The following is an 18,741-nucleotide window of genomic DNA, read 5'->3' as shown; positions in this document are numbered from 1 at the left end:
TACATCTTCGAAGATGTGGCGAACAGTTTACAACTCTGCATTAGCCTTTACTTCCTGCTTGCACAGCGCCTCAAGGTCAGTCAGAGGTGAGAGATTAGGGCCTTCTAAGGTTTTTCCTGGGCATGTGCACAGCTCTACTTATGAATGTGGCCTTTTAGACTCCCAGGAATCTATTGGAGATTTTTGATGTTCCCCTGGCCCCTGCAAGGGACATCTCATTCTCAAGCTTTACCTTTTAAGTGTTTTAGTTAAAGTCTTATTTGCATCAACTGCTATCACTGTCTCAGGCAGCTGCAGTGTTAAGCAACTGCTGATGATTATTTTCAACAAATTCCCCAGGAAGAAAATTGTTTGCAGTGAGTGAGCTCTGAGTTGGGTCAAATAAAGACAAGCTGCATGAATAGGTATTTCCAGGGAACTTCCAGATAGGTTAGATAATATCAGTTCTTTGGGGACAGGACTTCTGGGAAACTCCAAACTCCAAACTCCTTCTACCCCCTACATAGTACCATGGTTGTGAGGCTGTTGGTTTTCAAGGCCACTGCATATCCTGAGAAAGGATGATGGAATTAGGGCAAGTCAAAGCAACTACAAAGCTTGCTTCTAACTGATAGTCAGTAATTTTCTTAAATAAACAATCCTTGGATTTTGCAAGCCACAGTTCTACCCATGTAACACATCAGCTGTTTGTTTTTTTTTTTTAAATTCCATTTCTTGCCAACCGACATGAATACACTTGGTACTGTTACAATCATTATCTAGACTTACTCATGTTCTCCTTTTGTTACTTTACACCATATCATTGTTCTTTTGCTGATTCATAATTTATAGAATGAACATTTTAATGCTTAAAATTCATTAAGTTTATGTGTTATATAATTTTATACCTTTCTTTTTTTGACCATTTAGGAGTTTTCAACTTTACCAGTATTGTAGGCTACTATACTACAAGCATGCAGTTTATTGTTTAAAAAATATTTCCTTAGAATAAATTCTATTTAGTAATATTTGCTATCAAAGGCTACAAACATTTTATGCCTCAAGTTATTTCCAAAAGGATTATACTAATTTATATTTTCATCAATAATATGTGTGTTTATTTACATCCTTTACAACATTGACTATTAGTTTTTATTTTTTAAATATATAAAAATATATTAGGGGCTTCCCTGGTGGTGCAGTGGTTGAGAGTCCGCCTGCCAATGCAGGGGACACGGGTTTGTGCCCCGGTCTGGGAAGATCCCACATGCTGTGGAGCGGCTAGGCCCGTGAGCCATGGCCGCTGAGCCTGCGTGTCCGGAGCCTGTGCTCCGCAACAGGAGAGGCCACAACAGTGAGAGGCTCGTGTACCACACACACAAAATATATATATATATAATTATTAATGAGGTTGAACAACTTTTACATCTGCTTTATTTTATGTGAATTTTCTATTCTTGTGGTCTTAAAAGTATTATAGCTATCCAGCTATCCCATGAATAATCATTGGTATTTTCTTTACTTCTGAAAAAGTGAGATTGTCATATAGAACTTTATCAATTAAAGCCACTTTTAAGTTGTTTTCCTTAATATTAAAATTTCTTTTAATCTTTGTCACAATTTGTAGAAGTACTAAATGACACCTTTTTTATCCTAGCAATGAAGCTACCCTTTTTAGTGTTACTTAAAAGCTAATAGTATTATAGCTTTCCGATATTCCCAGAAAAATCTCATCTAACTTTAGCTACAATTTAAAGCATCTATTGGCTTTCGTCAATGTACTGAATTATGTCACATATTGTTTCTTGAGGAAAATGTATTTTGAATGTACATAGCTAACGTTCAAGCAGACTTTTAGAATGTATCACTTTAAAAGCTTAGAATTTCTTATTTTAGTGAAACGTTACCTGAAATTGGTGACTTACTACAAATTCTACAACATTGTTTTTCCTTACAACCTAATCTAATGTTTGCTTTTCCCCAGTTTAAGGCCAGTCCTCTTGCTGTGACTTTCAAACTCACTGGGGAGACAGATGACATATTTCAGATACAACCAGATGGACTTCTGTATTACAGCAAAGCCCTGGACAGGGAAACAAGAGCTGTTCACAAACTCCAGGTAAACTGAGACCAGACAAAGGACACTAACTCTAATCTCTCTGAGCACTCTTTGTCCTGGAAATATCACTGGCACCTTCTTTCCTAGCACAGAATCCTGTTTCAGCTCTCCTGACACTAATGACATGCTTTGCAAATCTCATTTGTCTTTTTAAATTTTATTTTATTTTTTAACAACTAGAGAGGCGTGTGGCAAAGGTATCCTCTTTTTTAGGCTTTATGACCAGAGTAACCCAATTTATATTGCTAAGGCTCTTAGATGGCATTACTCATCAAAATGAGTGGAAACCTGGATGGCACATGGATCAAAACTAGCCAGTACTTCTCTGCTATTACACTGGTGTCTGCCTATGGCTGTTGGGTGGTCTCTGGACCCACAAAGAAGGTGGCAGTGGTACTAGATGGAGCTCCTTTGGGCCTTGCAAGAAGCAGAAGTAATCAATGACCAAAGTCAGAGGCTGCCTAGAGAGACCCTTCTCTCTCTCTTTCCCCCTTAGTTTTCATGGTTTGTATCTCTATCTGAATGATAGAGAGCTAATTGTGGGGAAAAGAGCAAGCCAAAAGCTTTCTGTTTAAATTTTACTACTGGCTCTGCAGATCAACCACTAAAATGCCTCTGTAACAGGACATATTTTCATACCCTCAAGGGTCAAAGTGTTCTTATTTTACTGATTCCAGCTATTTAGAAAAAAAGCATGTCTAGTGTCCAGCCAACCTCACTGCTGGAAAAACACAGTCATGATTAGATTGATTTAACTGATAGGGCCTCTATTTTAGCAGCTCCCAATTTGGGCTCTTATGGGTGTCTTTCTCCCCTGTTGTGACCAGGTTATTGGTTATTTGGGCTCTAATTTCTTTCAAGTGACTTTTGAGTGTGTGATATGAGGTCCAGACTCACCAAGGAGGTTTCCTTCTCCTGTCAACATCAGGTCTCAGCCCTGGATGCTCACGGCAATACAGTGGAGGGCCCGGTCCCCATCACCATAGAAGTGAAGGACATCAACGACAATCGACCTGTGTTTCTCCAGTCAAAGTATGAAGGCTCAGTAAGGCAGAATTCTCGCCCAGGTAATAGGCAGGAGCCTGGAGATATCTGTGGAAAGATGCAAGTGTAACAGGCAGAGGGGCAGATTTGTGTGGCTAACATGTGTAACTAGCATTCGTTAAGGACTTACCATCTTATTTAAATTTTATTTATCTTATTTAAACTTCACAGCAATCCTCTGGGAGTTGTTTTATTATCCCCACTGCTCTGGGACACAACTTCTCAACGTTGGCACTATGGACATCTTGGGCCTGATAATTCTTTTTTTGTTAGGGGCTGTTCTGTGCATTATAGAATGTTAGGCAGCATCCCTGACATCTATCAATGCACCAGATGCCAGGAGCAACACTTCCCTTTCAAATTGTGACAGCAAAGATGTCTTCAGACATCGCCAAATGTCCCCTGGGGGACAAAATCACCCCTAGTTAAGAATCACCATTTTAGGGTGAGAATTTAGAATACCTTACAGCTTTAGAACACTCTAGAACACTCTGGAAAGGTAAGCTTACTCTCCCACATACTCCCAGAAATCCACATTCTCATGGTCACTGCTGGCTTCCAGTTCTTTTTCTTCTCTGACTTCAGCTCCTAGCTATGACTCATCCCTTCACTCTTTTACTTTTCATTTCTACAAAAGCCCCTCATCAAAGCATAGGTGTGTGTGGCAGGCTTTACTGAAGATTTAGAGGAATGAAGGAGCATCATGTCATAACAGTGCACAAAATAAACATGAATATTAGACTGTGAGTTCTCAGAAAGACTTTTGGCCATTTCCATCAACTCACTGTCAAACTTCCCTCTGTGTCACTTAATCGCTATCTCTCACTCTTCAATGCCCACTTCCAATAACTCAGGAAGAATATTCCTTCCACTTTATTATGTGGAGCAATTTCACGTGTCTCTGTCCCTGAGGTTGCATACCAAAGGCTCACCACTAAACTCTGCCAAGTAATAATCTTCCAGGTCTTATTCTTTACCAATAGGGTTTTCTAATTCAGTGATTCTCAAACTTTTTGGTCTCAGGGCCCTTGTATTCTCATTAGAACTATTGTGGACTCCAAGAAACTTTTGGTTATATCCAGTGGTGTGCTAGTAAATTTTAATAGCTGTCTCTCCGGGGAGAAAAAACCCTGATTTGTAGAATTTGTCAATTTCTGTGGTATAAGTACTCTCACCATAACCTATTTTAAGCTACCACTGGTGTTAATAATTGGCTCACAAAATTTCTGAAAATTCAACTAGGTCTCACGAGTTGACTCCAATACGTCACTGGTTATATCTATCAATATTTATTGTATTTGAAATTAAAACTGAGAAATTAAAAAATATTTATTTAGTGATTGATTTAAAGTAATAAGCATATTTTAATAAAAACAACTATTTTCAAAGACAAAAGGAATGTTAAGAAGAATGGCATTGTTTTAATCTTTGCACCTCTCTTTAATGTCTGGATTAATTGAGAACAGTTGGATTCTCATTTCTGTTTCTGCATTCATTTTGTTGCCATATGCTGTTTTGGCTGAAACATTTAAAGAAAAACTCTCCTTACACAGTGTTAATAGTGTAATAACGCTTCAGATAATTGTGGATATTCTTTGATACTAGACCAAAACTCAACAAGTGGTGGTTTCTTAAATGTTATTTTCAATGTAGAATCCGAAACCATATTAATGCCTTTTTTGGGATACTCCTTTATGCTAAAATCCATCAAATTATGTTTTTTTGTTTTGTTTTGTTTTTTTTGCGGTGCCCGGGCCTCTCACCGCTGTGGCCTCTCCCGTTGTGGAGCACAGGCTCCGGACGCACAGGCTCAGCGGCCATGGCTCACGGGCCCAGCCGCTCCGCGGCATGTGGGATCTTCCCGGACCGGGGCACGAACCCGTGTCCCCCGCAGCGGCAGGCGGACTCTCAACCACTGCGCCACAGGGGAAGCCCTTATGTTGTGATTTGAATGGGTCTTTCACACATGTATGACCCTAAAAACAGTCTCAAAGACCTCTAGAAGTCCCTGGACCATACTTTAAGAAACCTCATCCTAGAGGAAAGGGGCAGAATAAAGAATTATTTCACCACTGATATGAATTATGGCACCTTCCTCCATTCTATTTCTGCCTCTTAGAAGGCAAATGTGTCTGTGGTTGGTTTGGGTTTCAATTAATATCTTTTTTTTCTGGGTACATTTTGTTAAACAGGAAAGCCCTTTATGTATGTCAATGCTACAGACTTGGATGATCCAGCCACACCCAACGGCCAGCTTATTTATAAAATTATCATGCAGCTTCCCAAGGTCAACAATGTCATGTACTTTCAGATCAACAACAAAACGGGGGCAATTTCACTTACTCTAGCAGGTAAGTTAAGTGATGTCCTCATATGACTCTCTGAGGCAGTTAAAAGGACCTAGATCTGTATCACCTTCAGAGACATTTGCTTTTCTTTTCTCTCCTACTTCCCATAGGATCCCAGGACCTGGATCCTTTGAAGAATCCTTCCTACAAGCTAGTGGTCTCAGTGGAGGACATGGGAGGCCAGAATGAGCATTCCTTTAGTGACACCACATCTGTGGATATTATGGTGAAGGAGAATATTTGGAAAACACCAGAACCAGTGGAGATTGAAGAAAATTCAACTAATCCTTACCCCATTAAAATCACTCAGGTAGTGCCCAAGGAATGCCTAGAGCCTACCCAGTCAATCAGCACTCACATTGTAGGGGCCACCCTCATGGTCTTCACTGACATTTCTGCATAGCGTCATTATGAAGCAAACTAAATAGACAAGGTCTCTGGCCCCAAGTCTCTGGAGTTTGCCATCATGGGTAAACTCTGGACTTTACAACTTGGATTCAGATATTATATATATGAGTTTTAAAAGAGAACTTCACTCACCTTCACCTTCCAAGTAGATAATACTGTTGTTCCCTGTCAAGACTGTAGGATATGGCTGCCCTAGAGTGGGCTGTATGTGGTACATGTACATGATTCAAATTTGGGGCTGCAAATTATTTTTGAAAGGCTGTTTCTTATTCCTTTGGGAAAAATCTCTATGCGAAAGACTCAACCCATCACAGGCCGAGGAACAGAGATAAGACTGGTCAAGTGTGAAAGCTGAGTAGATGACCTTTACCTTTGGAGCCCACCCCTGCCAACTCCATCTCCTGTGGGTACCTCTCCCCTCCATTCAAACCCTCCCCCGGTCCCACCTCTATGGCTGGTGTTCATCCTGAGCCCCCTCCTCTTTCTTTAGCTCCTGGAAATCCACTCTGGGGTTCACCCAGATCTGATCTTTTCTGGAAGATCAGGAAGTTTCTTGATGCAAAAGCTGTGAGTTAAGTGGGAGAGCACTGGATTTGGAAGCAGATAAACTCTTATGAGCCCCAACTTCTCACCAGTAAAATGGGGATAATAACAGATCTTTGGGTTGTTGTGGAAATTAATTAGTATCTGTGGAAGTGAATAAAAGGTATTAACATTATGAAGGAGTTGTAGTCTGTAGTAGCCCTAATTTTTTTTAAATGACACTGTTGTTGTTAAGGGGTCCTGGAATGGCCTATCCCACCATATCTATTGTCTAACTTAAAAGGATTTTTATTTATTAAACATTGAATTAATGAATTTCACCTTCAGAGGAAAAAACAAAAAGAATGAAAGCAAGAAATATTCTGCTTTACCAGCTAAGAAACTATGTCAGGACTCTTTACCGTGAGAATTTCAGATTGGGTTCCTTTACTAAAGTCTTCCCGTTTATTGTTTAGGTTACCTTCATAAGGATTTGTAAATGCTAAAAAGAACACATACACTTGTTTTCACTTAGGGCTGCCAAAGAAAAGAAAATCTAAAGAGCCACACCCAATACCTAGGCCTGGGGAAGGTACTTTGTGTGGCTTGAAACTGAATAAGAGTGGAGGGGGACAGCTCAAGAGAGAACTTAGGCTGAATTTTTAGGACATCAAAGGAGCTCGCTTACAACTAAGAACATGGTTTTTGTCTTGGACAGAGGGTGTGCTTAAATTACTAGAAAGGGATACCCTTCCCAAGCTGGTTTGAGAGAATAGTTTAGTGTGGAAATTTCAAATGGCTGTAAGACTAGAGGCAAGTCACTTAAATTTTTGTGCCCTAGTTTCCCCATTTATAAGGTGGGGATAACAATAGTCTCTACCTCATGGGGCTGTTTGAGGATTTAATGAGATAACATATAAACGTGTTTAGAATTATGTCTGGAATGGGGTAAAACCCTCAGTACGTGTTGTTATTAGTACTAGACTATCAGATAGGCCAGGCTCTGTCTGTAGCAAGTAGACAGGTCTTAGTATTGAGTTTACTGATTTTTTTTTCAAACACCTTTATTGGAGTATAATTGCTTTACAATGTCGTGTTAGTTTCTACTGTATAACAAAGTGAATCAGTTATATTCACTTATATCCCCATATCCCCTCCCTCTTACACCTCCCTCCCACCCTCCCTATCCCACCCTTCTACAGTGGTCACAGAGCACCGAGCTGATCTCCCTGTGCTATGTGGCTGCTTCCAACTAGCTGTCTATTTTACATTTGGTAGTGTATATATGTCCATGCCACTCTCTCACTTCGTCCCAGCTTACCCTTCCCCCTCTCCGTGTCCTCAAGTCCATTTTCTATGTCTGTGTCTTTATTCCTGTCCTGCCACTAGGTTCATCAGAACCATTTTTTTTCTTAGATTCCATATACATGTGTTAGCGTATGGGATTTGTTTTTCTCTTTCTGACTTACATCATTCTGTATGACAGTCTCTAGGTCTATCCACCTCACTACAAATAACTCAATTTCGTTTCTTTTATGGCTGAGTAATATTCCATTGTATATATGTGCCACGTCGTCTTTATCCATTCATCTATCAATGGACACTTAGGTTGCTTCCATGTCCTGGCTATTGTAAATAGTGCTTCAATGAATATTGTGGTACATGTCTCTTTTTGAATTATGGTTTTCTCAGGGTATATGCCCAGTAGTGGGATTGCTGGGTCATATGGTAGTTCTATTTTTAGTTTTTTAAGGAACCTCCATACTGTTCTCCATAGTGGCTGTATCAATTTACATTCCCACCAACAATGCAGGAGGGTTCCCTTTTCACCACACCCTTTCCAGCATTTATTGTTTCTAGATATTTTGATGATGGCCATTCCGACCGGTGTGATGTGATACCTCATTGTGGTTTTGATTTACATTTCTCTAATTATTAGTGATATTGAGCATTCTTTCACGTGTTTGTTGGCAATCTGTATGTCTTCTTTGGAGAAATGTCTATTTAGGTCTTCTGCCCATTTTCAGATTGGGTTGTTTATTGTTTTGATATTGAGCTGCATGAGCTGCTTGTATATTTTGGAGATTAATCCTTTGTCAGTTGCTTGGTTTGAAGTATTTTCTCCCATTCTGAGGGTTGTCTTTTCGTCTTGTTTGTGGTTTCCTTTCCCATTTGTTTATTTTTATTTCCATTTCTCTAGGAGGTGGGTCAAAAAGGACCTTGCTGTGATTTATGTCATAGAGTATTCTGCCTATGTTTTCCTCTAAGAGTTTTATAGTGTCTGGCATTACATTTAGGTCTTTAATCCACTTTGAGTTTATTTTTGTGTACGGTGTTAGGAAGTGTTCTAATTTAATTCTTTTACGTGTAGTAAAAGTTTTCCCAGCACCAGTTTATTGATTTTTTTTGCCAAGTTGTTTACAAAACAACTCTAGGAGTTGGCAAATATTCTTTGTTTTAAAAAAGTAATTAATGAGTTAATTTATTTCTTTTTGGCTGCGTTGGGTCTTCGTTGCTGCACGTGGGCTTTTCTCTAGTTGCGGTGAGTGGGGGCTGCTCTTCGTTGCGGTGCGCGGGCTTCACATTGAGGTGGCTTCTATTTTTGTGGAGCATGGGCTCTAGGTGAGTGGGCTTCAGTAGTTGTGGCTTGTGGGCTGTAGAGCGCAGGCTCAGTAGTTGTGGTGCGTGGGCTTTGTTGCTCCACAGCATGTGGGATCTTCCCTCATCAGGGATCGAACCCGTGTCACCTGCATTGGCAGGCGGATTCTTAACCACTGCGCACCCAGGGAAGTCTGTTGGCAAATATTCTTATCCCTGAAGTCTTTAAGACTAAAGACTTAAGGGAGGAATATTCTTTATTTATGTGTCATTTGTCTTGCTTAAATAATAGCATGGTGAAGAACTGAAAGTGTCTCATCATCTTCACTGGTGAGTTCTGGGAGCCTGTTGTCCATCATGGCTTAGTGCTCAGATAATGCCGCTACTAAATACATTGTGTTTCTTAAATTGGTGTTTCGTGACATGAAATCTTCACATTCGGACTTCCAAAAGAACAACCCACAAACTCTCTAGAGGGTTCACAAAGAATTGCTTTAGAGAAGAAAAATACCCCTATATGCTTATTTGGAGCAATATAACAGTACAAAGGAGAAAAAAGCGGAGGGATTATTTTAAGCTGAAAACGAAAAATGTAATTTAGTAGTTATAAGAAACCACAGATATCTAAACAAGGTTGTCAGAAATTTCAAATCGAGAACCAGAAAATTGTTTATTTCCTTTCCAGTTCTCTCTGTCCGGATGTATCTTTCCTAACAATTCACTTTGGGCCCTGTAGGTGCGGTGGAACGAACCAGGTGCACTATATTCATTAGTGGAAGAGGAGAAGCCATCAAAATTCCCATTTTTAATTGACCAGGAAGGAGATATCTATGTGACTCAGCCCTTGGACCGAGAAGAAAAGGATGCGGTGAGTAAAATTAGTAGGAGTTTCACAGGTGATGAGATCCTGGGCCCATGGATATCTGAGAGCAGAAACAATTTTACTTAACACCCAGCCCCCCACCAATATCCCCCAAACTGTGTTCTGAAGCTCAGTGCATTATTGCTCTCAGAGACATGATAATACCCTCACAGATTCAGCCCATTTCATATTTTCTCATTTCCCAATTCTAAGCGAATTGATGATAAGGGGATAAATGAAATAGCATTGAAATCGTTGTTTTCTCTGCCTTTTAAAGGGGATGATGAAGGACTCATGTCTTAACTCTGATCTCGTTGTAGTATGTTTTTTATGCGGTTGCAAGGGATGAGCATAGAAAACCACTCGCATTGCCACTAAAAATTCAAGTGAAAGTTAAAGACATAAATGATAATCCACCTACCTGTCCATCTACAGTGACTGTACTTGAGGTCCAGGAGAATGAACAAATAGGTAAGAAACCGTGTATCTGTCCTCCCTATGTTAACTCTGTAATCCCTTTCTCCTCTTTGTCAAGTAAACGGTGGGCAGGTAAACCTGATTGGGGATCAGTGGTCCATGCCCAGCACAGCATAAAGGTAGACTAGACTTTGGGACTCACATAGGTACAGTATTTAATTTCAAGCAATATCTGGGAAGAGTTTTTCAAAATTGGACATTTTATAACTACTACTCATACTCCTAGCACTGTTACTGCCACTACTATTACTACTACTACTACCACCCTTACCACTACCACTACCACTAGCACTGTAACCATTTACACCAGTATCCTGTATACATGTATAAGGTTATCTCTTTGCAAGGTTTGTTTTTAGATTTTATTTATTTATTTATTTATTTATTGGCTGCGTTGGGTCTTCCATTGCTGTGCGCCAGCTTCCTCTAGTTACAGAGAGCGGGGGCTGGTCTTGGTTGTGGTGCGAGGGCTTTTCATTGCAGTGGCTTTTCTTGTTGTGGAGCACAGGCTCTAGGCACACAGGCTCCAGTAGTTGTGGCACACGGGCCTTAGTAGTTGTGACTCATGGGCTCAAGAGCACAGGCTCAGTAGTTGTGGCGCACGGGCTTAGTTGCTCGGCGGCATGTAGGATCTTCCCGGACCAGGGATCGAACCCGTGTCCCCTGCATTGGCAGGCAGATTCTATTTTTTTTTTTTTTATAATTCATCTATTTTATTTATTTTTGGCTGCAATGGGTCTCCGTTGGTGCGTGCGGGCCCTCTCCAGTTGTGGAGAGCATGGGCCACTCTTCATTGCGGTGCACATGCCTATTGTGGTGGCTTCTCTTGTTGCGGAGCACAGGCTCCAGGCTCACGGGCTTCAGTAGTTGTGGCACGCGGGCTCAGCAGTCGTGGCACACAGGCTCAGTAGCTCCGCGGCACATGGGATCCTCCCAGACCAGGGCCCGAACCTGCGTCTCCCGCACTGGCGGGCGGATTCTTAACCACTGCGCCACCAGGGAAGCCCCTGCAAGGTTTCTCCGTAGATTCTTATTTGCCTTCAACAAACTCAGTGACAGGTAAAATCCCATCAAACTTGCTAAATAATTTAAACAAACATTCACACCCAATGTCAGATATCCTGCAATTGACCCTTGATTGTCCCTCTCTAGGAAGCTGATAATAGCTCATGAGGCTGGAAGATGAAGTTCAAATCCTATCTGTTTTTGACCTTTTGTTCTTGACCTGTTTTGTTTCCTTGTACTGTGCCAGGATAGCTTTAGTTTTGTACAGGGACGACTACTATTACAGCACTGTGATTTCTGGGAGTTTTATGACTTTGCTGGATTTGGGACACCTATTGTCTATTACCCCTTGGTGTTGGGCCCATTGGCTGAGCCGGCTGGCATTGCTTGAAGTGTTTTTGTCTGTTTCGTGTACGTTTCAGGGCTTACGGGGTTAGCAGGCTCTCGTGACTACCATTCCCAGGGCTTGGCTGCCCTTGTAGGCAGATCCTCACCTGCCTCCTGGGCATTCTCATCATTTTCTTTTGATCTCGTCACTCTTCTTGCCACACACTTTCCACACAGCGGGTGCTGTCCTGGTGGACACTGCTCACATGGCCTGCTTGCTCAATGCTCACTTCTTTTCCTTCGTGCTGTCAAGAGTCATATGTAGGCTCTCTATTGTCACTGTGTTCTGCTTAGGTCTTCCGTTTTTCATTTATTCCAGTTATTCTTACAACCGGAAGTATTAAACGACAGTTTGAAGGATTTCAGTTAATTTTAAGGAAGGATCTTCTAAAGTGACAGTGGAGTAACAATGAAATGTGTGACAATAGCCAAGAAACACCTATGGCATCACCCTTTTTGAAAATATGGGATGGTCTGTGATGCTGAATGAAGGCAGAAGATCTTTGAAGACCTTTGTAGATGATACCTCAAGTCTCTTTGCACAGGGCCTAACATTTAGTGTATCAGTCATCCATGTTGCATAACAAATTGTCCCAAAATTTAGCAGCTTAAAACAGCAAACATTTATTATCTCACAGTTTCTGGAAGTCAGGAATCTGGATATGGGGTGCATGCCTTTGATTCAGAATCTGGATGTGAGGTGAGTGCCTTTGATTCAGAGAGAGAGAGAAAGAGAAAGAGAGAGAGCTCAAAAAATGGCAAGTAAGATGGAAGTCAGGGGCTTCCCTGGTGGCGCAGTGGTTGAGAGTCCGCCTGCCGATGGAGGGGACGTGGGTTTGTGCCCCGGTCCGGGAAGATCCCACATGCCGCGGAGCGGCTGGGCCCGTGAGCCATGGCCGCTGAGCCTGCGCGTCCGGAGCCTGTGCTCCACAATGGGAGAGGACACAGTGAGAGGCCTGCGTACCTCAAAAAAAAAAAAAAAAAAAAAAAAAGATGGAAGTCAGTCTTCTTATAACTAATCTTGGAAGTAACATCCCATAACTTTTGCTATATTCATTAGAAATGAGTCACTAGGCCCAGTTCGCGCTCAAAAGGAGGAGTTTACACCAAGGCATCAATATCAGGGTTGGGGAGATTGCTGGGAGCCACCGTAGAGGCTGCCTGCCTTATTTGGGAGGAGGGCAGTACTAGTTTTCTGAAGCTGCTGAGGATGTCATTGTTGGTAAAACAAATTGTTCAGGGATGCTGCACGCTCTTTGCATCTCCAAAAGTGAGAATTTATTTTGTAACAATATTTCACAAAGTCTTGAATTGTGGACTTAATGGACCAGGAATTCTTATAAATCAACACAGATTGAGTCTATTCTCTATATGTAGCCCAAAGGGGTAAAAAAAATGTCCCTGCCTTTTGGGGGCTTACTGTCTAGCTCAATAAAATACTCAATTATTCCTTAGTATATTTATATTCTCCTGTTTGGTGTCTTATATTGGCCAGAATCTTGTGGGACTCATGTCCCCAAGTCTCAGCCATAACAACATTAATTCTGAAATCCCACCTGCTACCAAGACCTTTGTGTTCGTACAGGAATTCATCCTCTTATAAAAGCCCCACCTCCCTAAAGTATTTCCGAGTGCCCCAAGAGTTGCTGTATGTACCTCTGAATCAGTTTGGGCTGCCACTTGTTCCTGGCCTTTGTCACTCAGGGACACTTCTTTGACTCCTGGCTCATTCATAAGTTCTCTGCTCCCACTGAGTGGTGTCTCCTACTGCGATTTCCCTGTCACTGACGTCAACAGTCTTCACGGTGCCTCTGACAGCTGGAGGTTTCCTCCGTGGTGAGAGAAGGGTAGTGTCCTCTGTGTTATGCTCACTTGCTGGGGGGAAAGGTCCAGAGCAGGGCTGCTCAGACACCAAACAATCACAGAAGTTAGCAAGACACTCTTTCATTCCAACACACAGATGCTTTTCTTACAAGGGCAGATGCATGTTCCAAAGGTGACTCGGTTGTGTGTGAAAGCGGAAATGGCAGCAGCTGCAACACTAGATACGTGTTCTCTTCTGCTACCCACGTTGCCCCGCCTCCCCAGCCCATGAGACACGTCTGCACGTGCCAGCTCCATGATAGACATAACATAGGTACTTCCATTCCTCCCCTCACAAACGCTCCAAATCTCCCTGTAAATCAGTAGATGCAAAGTAACATGGGGAGGGGATGAAACCGACCTCCGCAAGTGGGGAATACATATTCAAGTTTTAGCCCTCACGTGGGAATCTGGCTGTGTGTAGAGAAACCCACAATTCTCATTTCACAGAGCAAGATGAGCCAGCACCTATCAGAACTCAGCCAGACCTGGGTGGAGCACTGAGTCAGAGCAGGACTTCTGGAACTCCCTGGACTGAGACGTCAACAGAAATAAAACTCAGGACCATAAACTGCAGCAAGGCAGAGACGGTCCCTGCTCTCCGTCCCGCACCCGTCTTTATCTTTGGGATGGAGTCAGTCTCTGCCATTCTTCCAGGAAGTTACTTAGAAGTAACCACGGTTGGCTTGTCCTTGTTTAGTTTTACCATTTGCCTTGTGTATTAGTGTCTGAGGGTGGCCGTAACAAATTACCACAGACTTGGTGACTTAAAACAACAGAAATTTATTTGCTAAGAGTTCTGGAGACTAGAAGTCTGAAATCAAGGTGCCAGCTAGGGGAGAATTCTTCCTTGCCTCTTCTGGCTCCTTGGCTGCTTGTGGCAGCATCGCTGCGGTCTCTGCGCTCTCTTCACGTTGCCTCCTCCTCCGCGGGCATCTCTGTGTCTTCTCTTCCTCTTACAAGAAAGCCCATCACTGGATTTAAGGCCCACTCCAAATCCAGGATGAGGGACTTCCCTGGTGGTGTAGTGGTTAAGAATCCGCCTGCCAAGGCAGGGGACACATGTTCGATCCCTGGTCTGGGGAGATCCCACATGTCGCGGAGCAATTAAGCCATGTGCCACAACTACTGAGCTTGTGCTCTAGAGCCCGCCAACCACAACTACTGAGCCTATGTGCCATAACTATTGAAGCCCGTGTGCCTAGAACCTGTGCTCTGCAACAAGAGAAGCCACCGCAATGAGAAGCCCACACACTGCAACGAAGAGTAGCCCCCTCTTGCCACAACTAGAGAAAGCCTGTGCACAGCAAGAAGACCTAACATAGCCAAAAGTAAATTAAAAAGAAAAAAGCAAATCCAGGATGATTTCATCTCAAGATCCTGAACTGTGTCCTCCCAAAATTCATATGGTGAAGTCCTAACCTCCAGCAACTTAAAGGGTGACTATTATTTAGAGATAGGGTCTTTAAAGAGGTAATTAAGTTAAAATGATGTCATTAGTGTGGGTCTTAAGCCAATATGACTGGTGTCCTTCTAAGAAGAAAAAATCTGGATAGATACAAGTACGGGGGAAGACCATGTGAAAACACATGCACCAGACAGCTATCTACAAGCCAAGGAGAAAGGTCTCAGAAGAAATCAACCCTGCTGACACCTTGATCTCAGACCTCTAGTGTCCAGAAACTGTGAGAAAATAAGTTTCTGTTGTTAAAGCCATCCAGTTTTTGGTACTTAGTTATGGTGCCCCTAGCAGACAAAGACACTTCTCCACACACTGTACTACTGAAAGGGTTAGAAGAACCAACATCGATCTAAGAACTTTAGTCTGCTACTCAAAGTTACTTCCAGTGCTTTCTAGGAACCTGATTCTTTGGTGAAATCATTTTTTAACAGAGTAAAAAGAGCCTATAATGGATGGGTTTCCTTCTTTTCTTCTCTACAGGGAACAGTATTGGAACACTTATTGCTCATGACATGGATGAAGAAAACACTATCAACAGTGTTTTAGGATACAGAATTGTGGATCAAACCCCCAAAGTTCCTAGAGATGGACTCTTCCTGGTCCAAGCCTACTCAGGAATGTTCCAGTTAGCCTTGCAGTCCTTGCGGAAGCGAGACACTCCGCAGTACAACTTGACAGTAGAGGTGTCTGACAAAGGTTAGTATCACCTTCCCTGTGTCAAGAGTGATAACACTTGTTTTCTTTCTAGTTGTGATTTGCTAGGCTGCTCTGATGCCTGGGTGTATTACAGAAGGATGCTGTTTAAGGGTTCTTGCTTCCTATGTAAAACACAGCACAGAGGCAGCAGGTCCAACATGGTAATGGCCAGAGTGACAGCTTAGGCAACATTATTACGTTGGTTCCCTGAGAAGAAGATGCCCAAGAGGGGATTAAATATATAAGGATTTTATTAGGGGAATTGCCTATGAGAAAAAACGGGGAGGGATACAGAGAAGGCTGGGAGAGCCATCAGACCTCAATACAAGCCGGACGCTGAGTGAAGGAGAGAAGGAAGGACAGTGGTGGGAGCACCATAGACCACTAAGCAGTCAAAGGGAAGCTCAGCAAGGTCATTAGGGGTCCAAAGTTGGCCGTGGAAGGAGTCTGTGATCTCCAAAACAGGCCTACCTTAACCTGCTGGCCTTGCTCTGTCACTGGCTTGGGCCAGCCAATGGGAAGCAAGGCCTTGGTGCAAATGTGGTGATGGGTTTCAGAGCAAGGTGGCATGTTGTCAATTAAGATCCCTGGTGTTAGGGGTTGGCAAGGCACGTTGTTATGGCCACCATGGTCACAAACAATAAAATTAGTTGTATTTCCCAAGTCTCCCTTTCAGACTCAAAGGATTCTACTGTATGACAGTGAAGGAAAAATGTATCGTTTGGGAAGATTTGTCTTCTTATATTAGCTTCTAGGTGGCCATTTGACGATATCTGGAGACATTCTTCCTTAACGCCTTATACAATTTCAAAACAACTGGTTTTTAATCTTTGTTAAGTCATGAGACCCTTTGAGAATCTGATGGAAACTATGAATTCCTCAACAAATGTACACATTATCAACAAATTGCACAGACACACAAACTTACATGAACTCAGGGACAGGCTTATTTTAAGATCATTAATACTACTAGGCTAAGAATCGTTCTTTAACTGGCACTGAATCTTAGATTACCAAATAGTTCAGTAATTGTTATGCTACGAGAGAGAGATTATACAGGTGTGCTGAAGTAAAGAGCACCATCTCATACTGTGCTTCACATTTTTTTTTTCATTCCACAGTTGCTGAGATACTGAAGAGAGCTGGGGTTTAGCAGGCCCCCAAAGCAGAATGTTTGAGACGTAGTGATTAGGCAAATATTGAGGGCCTAACATAATGTCTAGCATGATGTTAAGAGGTACAACAGAAGTGGGTATAATAAATCATCCCTGCCCATGATGAGCTGACAATCTCACACCATTAGCCAGCCATTCTTTCAGCAGTTATTGAGCAGTTACCGTGATTGAGGCACCATTCAAGGTACTGGGGATACACAAATGAATAAGACCCCGTGTCTGTCCTCAAGGAGCATTTGTGGTAGAGGAGATGGACATGGGAATAAATAAATTGTAAGAAATATGTACAAGGTAGCCCATGAAGGCAATGAGGGACTCATTGGAGAGGTAGAGAGCTGATAAAGCTTTCTGGAAGAGGTGTCATTGCTCTGAACTTTGATGGATGAATATGACAAGTTACGAAATAGTGTAAAGGCTTACAGAGGAGAAGAAAGCCCATGTGAAAATGCACGGGGACCTGAAGCAGTTTGAGGCTGCAAGAGCATCAGATTACAAATTGTCTATGTACCTGAGTACATCTATAGACTATATGGACCAGATTATACAGTATATTTATATATAACTATATATGTGTATTGATGGAGTTAAACATCCAGTTGCGTACTGTAGAAAACTAGACTGGTAGGTGGTAATTAACATAGTTTTACCTAAAATCAGGGAAGGTCTGTTAGCCAGGAGGTCCACTGCTGGTCCAAATAAGGTTTGTGCAGAGCAGGGAGCCAGTGAGTTCAGGCCCTGGGACCTCCTGAAATCTTCAGCCATTCTTGCTGTCTACAAATGTTCTGGGGACTGGACCCAACTTGAGTTAACATCCACTTATTTGTAATACTGTTATTATTAGATTACATGCCTGGCTTTGTGTCCAGTGCATCAAGCACAAGCTTTAGAGCTAGGCTGTGTGAGTATATTTGTCAGGACCCCAGCAGGAAACAGACAGCCCCCTCAAAAGAAGTAACAAAAAGTGTTTAGAGAGGGGATTATTTGTAAAGGCTGGGGGTAGGGGTTATGGGAAACCAACAGGGGGTGTGAAGCACAATGGCAGCCTTTCTTACCTGAAGGTGAGAAGGGATGAGGGAAGGTAACATCCCCTGAAGGAACAAAGCCTGTTCCTGTGACTATAGAAGAGGCTGCTGGCAGTGGGGAACTAGACCCTGACCCTGTTCCTCCTGCCCTTCCTTAGATCTCCTGCCAGTGCTACCACTGGTGGAACCCAACTTCTACCCAGAGGGCCAGGATGCCCACTGATGCAGTTCCTAAGGTCAGCCTCCAGGGCACAAAGCAGGGTGAAGGGCGGAGAGTGGACAGAGAGGGAAAAGGAATGCATGGATTTGAATTCTGGCTTGAACACTAGTTAGTTGTATGACCTTGGTCAGGTCACCAACTTCTCTGTCCTTTGGCTTCCTCATTTGTGAACTCAAATGATGTGTGTGAGCTCATCATGTGTGTGAACTCATTTGAGTGTGAACTCAAACTCAAATGAGAATGATAATTGTACCTACATCACGGAGTTAGAATGAAGATGAAATTAGTCATGGAAGCAAAGCACTTAATATGGTGCCTGGTACATAGAGAGTGCTAACAATGTCAGTTAGGATGAGAACCTTGGCTCTGTTGCAATCTACATTTTCTAGATAAACTGACTACTGCACAGAGATTTTGAGTGACATTCCCAAGCTCTCACACGTCTGATAAGTAGCAGAGAAAGAATTTGAACAGTGGGGTTCCAAAGCCCAGAGTCTTAGCCTTTGTATAATATACTACTTCATAGATAGAACAATTGAAACCCCAACAAAAAA

At 42.4% G+C, this 18,741-nt stretch overlaps 1 protein-coding gene across 1 annotated transcript in view; it reads left to right on the top strand.

The window, feature by feature from the left end:
- The window catches only part of CDH17 (cadherin 17), a gene marked incomplete at both ends in the record, with an annotated part of 87,892 nt that overhangs the window by 27,327 nt on the left and 41,824 nt on the right, over nt 1-18,741 (top strand). The window contains 7 exons of the mRNA XM_082858957.1: nt 1,964-2,098; nt 3,027-3,165; nt 5,335-5,493; nt 5,601-5,800; nt 9,755-9,886; nt 10,201-10,351; nt 15,555-15,770. Of these exons, the coding sequence (XP_082715083.1) occupies nt 1,964-2,098; nt 3,027-3,165; nt 5,335-5,493; nt 5,601-5,800; nt 9,755-9,886; nt 10,201-10,351; nt 15,555-15,770 (1,132 nt within the window). The remainder of the gene's footprint in view (nt 1-1,963; nt 2,099-3,026; nt 3,166-5,334; nt 5,494-5,600; nt 5,801-9,754; nt 9,887-10,200; nt 10,352-15,554; nt 15,771-18,741) is intronic.

This window comes from Leucopleurus acutus (assembly GCF_964270905.1).
Source record: "Leucopleurus acutus genome assembly, chromosome: 17".
NCBI classification, from domain to species: domain Eukaryota; kingdom Metazoa; phylum Chordata; class Mammalia; order Artiodactyla; family Delphinidae; genus Leucopleurus; species Leucopleurus acutus.
Note: the sequence above shows the minus strand (reverse complement) of the source record. Positions and strands in the feature narration are given on the sequence as shown.